At 35.5% G+C, this 5,655-nt stretch overlaps 2 protein-coding genes across 2 annotated transcripts; one reads left to right on the top strand and one right to left on the bottom strand.

Moving 5' to 3' along the window:
• Positions 1–364: 364 nt before the first annotated feature.
• LOC118756038 (zinc transporter 7-like) lies at positions 365–3,925 on the bottom strand. Its single transcript, XM_036490831.1, has 4 exons — positions 3,687–3,925; positions 3,400–3,625; positions 1,695–2,135; positions 365–1,633 (listed from the first exon to the last, which is right to left on the bottom strand). The coding sequence occupies exons 2-4, from the start codon at positions 3,578–3,580 to the stop codon at positions 1,128–1,130; spliced, it is 1,128 nt and encodes a 375-aa protein (XP_036346724.1). The 5' UTR covers positions 3,581–3,625; positions 3,687–3,925; the 3' UTR covers positions 365–1,127.
• A 1,064-nt stretch (positions 3,926–4,989) lies between these two features.
• Positions 4,990–5,637, top strand: LOC118756039 (40S ribosomal protein S25-like). The gene is made up of 2 exons (XM_036490832.1): positions 4,990–5,059; positions 5,353–5,637. The coding sequence occupies exons 1-2, from the start codon at positions 5,057–5,059 to the stop codon at positions 5,635–5,637; spliced, it is 288 nt and encodes a 95-aa protein (XP_036346725.1). The 5' UTR covers positions 4,990–5,056.
• The last annotated feature ends 18 nt before the right edge of the window (positions 5,638–5,655 follow it).

Here is a 5,655-nt window from a genome sequence, read left to right as displayed (position 1 = left end):
TGACTATGACGTGCGTTTATTTCAATTACTTACCAAGCTCCGATTCTTAACTTTTAACTGGAGTATTTTCTTGTCATTCATCTTTTTTTTCAATAAAAAAGCGGGAGCAGTGAAGGTAGTTTTGCATTGTTTGCATTGTCTTTTGGAGGGCCAAATTCATTCAAAAGTAGATACCACGTTTAGATGAAAAGGTATTTTCACTTGCCTTTATAATTGTAATGTCGCACAATATTCCATTAGTAAAGACACATATTTATGTACATATGTATTTTTGGTAGAGGTCTCCTGATGATACTCCGTCTGATCAGATATCGGACTCGTCTTGAAAAATTACCTTATGAAGTATGAATTAGAGTGTTAAGTATTTTATTTTTATATATTTTTTTCAATTTTTATTAATATCCGTACTTATGACTACTTATTAATTAAGTATACAAATTTATTTGCAGCATCGTATATCGTTTTTTTTTCTATAACGCTGTTTTATAAACACCATTGTATGTACATTTTGCTGAACTTCATTGAAATAAAGCAAGCCGCTTTGTTCATTTTCAGTTAAATGGCAATTTTTTATAAGAGCTTACGCACTTACATGTACTACTTGCTCTTAAGTATTCGTCACGGATTTGATCACTCGTTATGGTTGGAAAAGGATTGATCGATTTTCGACTAAATCTTTAATTGGAATGATTTCACTAAAAATTTCGTTATTTTATATATGCATCTGCAATTCATTATTTCATACATTCACACAATTATATTAAAATAAATACCATATCATGTAACAAAATATGTTAATATTGTATGTAAATAAGTATAAAACATAGTTCTAATCGTTAACAGTTTCTTTCAAGTTTATCTAAATTATCTACACATTATACACGTAGAAAAAAATATTTTAACTGTTTACTCAAGCAGTTGAGTGAACTGCTTTGCAAAATTAACTTAAGGTAAAGATTAAAACAAAATTTCCGTTTTCGATTGCCCGCCCTCGCAATGAACTGAATAACAGGTTAATTATTCGAATGCTCATTTCTCTTCCTCTTTTATTTTAGCCGTTTTTAAAAATAAAAACGAAAGTTTATTCAACAACCCGGCCCGATCCGATCTATTATAGTCCATCGCTATCACACATAGTCCAGTTGAATGTAAATCTGCTTTACTCCTACAGATTCAAAGATCATGCGCGCATGTGTGACCACATATTTGGGATCCACATTTTTGGAAACTTCCAACTTAATAGCACCCACATAGACATCTGAGCATAATGTCCAGAAATGTGGATCCTGTACGGCGTAAACGCCAGCCAATCCCGTCACCTTTTGATAGCATTGTGGCAGCGCGCGATCTAACGCTGACGGTTGCCGCTGCATTAATATCAGTATTGATTCTTTTATCAGACCCAGCACGCTCATGGCAATAAGCAAAGCAATAAATATTGAACAAATCGGATCGGCAATCATCCAACCGAATATTTGCATTAGCACCGCCGAAATGATAACGCCTACCGAGCCAAGCGTGTCGGCTAAAATATGTAGAAAGACACCACGCATGATTTGAGAATTGCTGCCAGACATATCATCGGTGAGCCCATGTGAATGACCATGCCCACCGCCATGACTATGACTATGGCCTGTAAAGATACATATAAATTAAAAAGAAACGCAAGTATTTATGTATGTTTGTACACCTACTGCCATCCAAATTTATCGCTTGATGATTGTGATTATTCAAGTCAATGTGATTGTTTACACCATGCGAATGACCATGACCCCCACCACCACCACCACCATGGGAGTGACCATGTCCACCGCCACCTCCGTGAGAATGCCCATGTCCGTGCTGAAATGCATAGATACCAACCAGATTTACCAGCAGTCCGAGCACGGATACTACAAACAGCCGTTCGTGTTTCACTTCTGGTGGTTCAATTAAACGCTCTACGCCCTCAGATAAAATAAAGAAAGCAATAAAAAGTAGAAAAAGACTATTCACGAAGCCGGCTAACACTTCTGCACGAACATAGCCGTAAGAAAATTTATCGTTAGCTTTCCACTTGGTGATCACTGAGGCTGCTAGACCAGCGAGCAGACCCGTGCAGTCGAAGAACATGTGAAACGAGTCCGATATGAGACCTATGGTTATAAAATGGGATAATAACAGAAATATGAATTTCTACATTATGTACAAAAAAGTGTGAATGCAACGTACTATTTACTAAAAAATCGAATATTTTCATGAGACGCGTTTAAAGTTTTCAATTTGCACTCAAAAAATTCAGAAAATAGAAATGCATATATTCTTACGCGAAAACTAAAACAGGTTTTTACACACGATGAAGCATGTTGTAGTAATTCTGCATGCTTGGCTTGAAAATTCTGTTTTTTGAGTTGTAAGAGTTTTTTAATAAATGGCGATTTGTAAAATTTTAGATTGATTCATAAATACTAGTAGTAAATGCATATCGCCGGTTAAAGGACAAAACCATTTACCCATGTTAGGCTAGTTATTTACAAGGAGCTTCCGGGGAGAAAATCTCATTTTTGTCACAAATGTCAGTTACGCGGTTTTGCAGCACCACGATAAACGGTTTTGCACTTTGAACGACGATATGTATGTATGTATGAAGGAACCAGTTTTATGGCCTAAATGGTTTTATTTAAATGCTTGAAAATAAGTGAGCAAATAAAAAAGAGCGGTCACATTACCAATGGCTTTATAATAAAATAACTGAATATATTTTGTTCGCAAATACAATTTAAAAAAAATAATACAAATTTCAATGTGGTATCGAGGGCTCGTAACATCTGTTCACAGATCGAAAACCATACCAAACAAAATTACGTTATACGTTAGTCGTATAAGCTGAATGGGATAAAGAAAGCGTTCACTATGTATATTATAATACGAAAAATATGTTTTTTTCGTGACGAGTAATACGATATCGTATGTGACGATTCGAGCCCTGTTTTAAGACTGTCACTTGATTACCGCTCTATAAACCTTTTTAGGGCCAGTTTAAACTTAGATTAAGTAAACTGAGTTTAAATTGAACATCTGGCTGACATTTGATTGGCTGGTCTTAGTTTAAACAAGACAATGTTTTGGCAACAATCTACTAAAAAAAGTATTTGATTAACAACTTTGATATTCTTAATAACTCAGTTGCTTAAATGTAAATGTTATGTGTCAACTAAAGACATGAATTGTCCACAAACTTTTATTAAGTGTACGTGAACACTTTTGTGGAATTCTTTTTTTATTGCCAGCAATGATAATATCAAGGCAAGTAAGTTTTTTAAGCGTAGATAAGATTAGTTGAAAGTAAATAGATAGCCCTAATAGTCATGGCAAACGATCATAGGTATCACCAAATACTATCGTTAGACCCACGCTCACCTAAACTGTTTGTCCATATGCCATAGAAGAGCTCCACGAACGCAAAACTCAAGTTAAGTAACAGAAAGAGAAATAGATTTCTCGAATTGCGATCGGAAAATATGAGCCGCTTCCAACTGTTTAGCTTTTCCTTGATGCGGTAGCTTAAATTGCTGCGGTCCTTGTGCGTTAACGGTAACATTGCCAGCTCAGCTGTTATACTATATGGGTGCCGCTTAAGCGTGTGCTGGAATTACAGAAAACAAATAATTATGAATTTTTCTAAAATACTTGGATTGTTTCCGTACATGTTTTTAGTTATTGAACCTGTACGCTAGTGCTGGCGTTTATTCACAAAAATTACCACAAGTTAAAGTTTTTTTTTATTCTTGATCTATGCTCCTCTCCTGGTAGCTCTCTTCCTACAAGTCTCTCTCAAATGTAGCTGCAAGACTTGTGTACGTTTCAATATCTTCTTTATATATATTCTGTCGCTATATTTCCCATTATTTCACAATTTCACAATTGGACTAACGTTAGTAGTGTTATTTTAACCTAAAATTAAACTTTTAATTTAACTTAAATCGGGTTATCAAAGCAATTTTATCGGGAATGTTGTTTTAAGGTGACGTTTTATTGTATTTGCTGACGTTTAGACATTCTTATGTCATGCCTGTTCTTTTTTGCAGTGTATTCACAATTGAATTTTGCGAAATTGAAACAAAATTGCCTCAGCTTCGCACAAGGCGAATTTATACAAGGTGGCGTTTACTGGCGAATTTCGCCGAGGTCCTTCTGAATGTCAAAATGGTGTGTTTGTTGTATTATGAATTCGCCTTGTTTACAACAAATACATCATTTTGACATTCAGAAGGACCGCGACGAAATTCTAAATTCGCCAGTAACACCACCTTGTATAAATTCGCCTTGAATACAACTCTCAAGAATGATAGAAAATATTGCGCCATCAGCCAATGCGAATTTACGAAGAGCTTTGTTTCTAAACAGATAATTATCACAAATTATCACTTATTTCTGTTGGGAAGCGTTTCTTATCTCAAAAAACTAGCAGAAACTAGCAACTCTCTCTCGTTCTTATGCTCTTATTTTTTGGCTCTCCTGCTAATTTCTGCTTGTAAAATTTTTCTAGCAGAAACTAGCAGCTGTCAAAATGGATAAACAAATATTCGAGCCAAATATTTTCAGTAGTCAAATACATCGATCAGCTGTTTACTTGCTAGTTTAGCGTTTCTTTACTGTTTCTTTATTTCGCTCTCTGTGAGCGTAATTCTCTAAATTTTTCCGTATTCTTCTTCCTGATAATTATCTGCTAGAAAAGAAAAGGAACAAAGCCAAGGTGTTGTTACTGGCGAATTTAGATTTACGCCGCGGTACTTCTTAATGTCAAAATAATGTGTTTGTTATAAACAAGGCGAATCCATATTACCAAAAATCCCAAAGAACGTAAATATAGATCGAAAACATCGGTACAATATGCATTTTTTAGGAGAGAACTTTATTTCAAACATTGAAATTTATAATCACTTATGGAAATGGGTATATAACACCTCTGTGCCAATTTATCTATCCCTACTGTGAATGGGTCAAATTATGGCATTTGTGTTGTGGCAGCACTGCCAATATCCGGCCACCATCTTTTTGCTTTTGGTTTCTCACGATGGTGAGTCGTTTGCTGCAATTTTCGGCCAAAAAGTTTTGTTTCTACTTGTAAAATATACGATAATGTCAAAGTCAATTAACGCCTCAATGTTTAATAAAGAGTTTTACATAATAACGTTCTAAATAAGTCGTTTACATTAATTTTTCACAAACATTTAACATGACTGTCAAATGCACATGGCCTGGCTGTTGGTGCTAGCAGTGACGTGAAAGGGTGTAATGGAAACAAAACTTGCTGGCTACAAAACTTCCAATCCCAGTAAATATTTACAAAGGAATTTTTAAAATTTACAGCCACCAAAGAAGGACGCGAAATCGTCGGCTAAACAGCCACAAAAGACACAGAAGAAGAAGGAGGGTAGCGGTGGCGGAAAAGCCAAGAAGAAGAAGTGGTCAAAAGGCAAAGTCAGGGACAAGTTAAACAATCAAATTTTGTTTGACAAAGCCACTTATGAAAAACTTTACAAGGAGGTGCCACAATACAAGCTTATCACGCCTTCAGTGGTATCGGAACGTTTGAAGATTCGAGGCTCTCTCGCCAAAAGGGCGCTGGTGGAATTACGTGATAAAGGCAAGTAATGCACTTTAATTTTTCAT

Source organism: Rhagoletis pomonella, unplaced genomic scaffold (genome assembly GCF_013731165.1).
Source record: "Rhagoletis pomonella isolate Grant_MI unplaced genomic scaffold, Rhpom_1.0 Rhpom_scaffold_08448, whole genome shotgun sequence".
In the NCBI taxonomy this organism is placed as follows: Eukaryota; Metazoa; Arthropoda; class Insecta; order Diptera; family Tephritidae; genus Rhagoletis; species Rhagoletis pomonella.
Note: the sequence above shows the minus strand (reverse complement) of the source record. Positions and strands in the feature narration are given on the sequence as shown.

Excerpts from the sequence above, each read along its gene's own strand:
- LOC118756038 (XM_036490831.1), bottom strand. The coding sequence starts at position 3,580 with ATGTTACCGTTAACGCACAAGGACCGCAGCAATTTAAGCTACCGCATC. Across the intron at positions 2,136-3,399 it reads CATATGGACAAACAGTTTAG|GTCTCATATCGGACTCGTTT; the intron begins GTGAGCGTGGGT and ends TTATAACCATAG. Across the intron at positions 1,634-1,694 it reads AGCGATAAATTTGGATGGCA|GCCATAGTCATAGTCATGGC; the intron begins GTAGGTGTACAA and ends GTATCTTTACAG.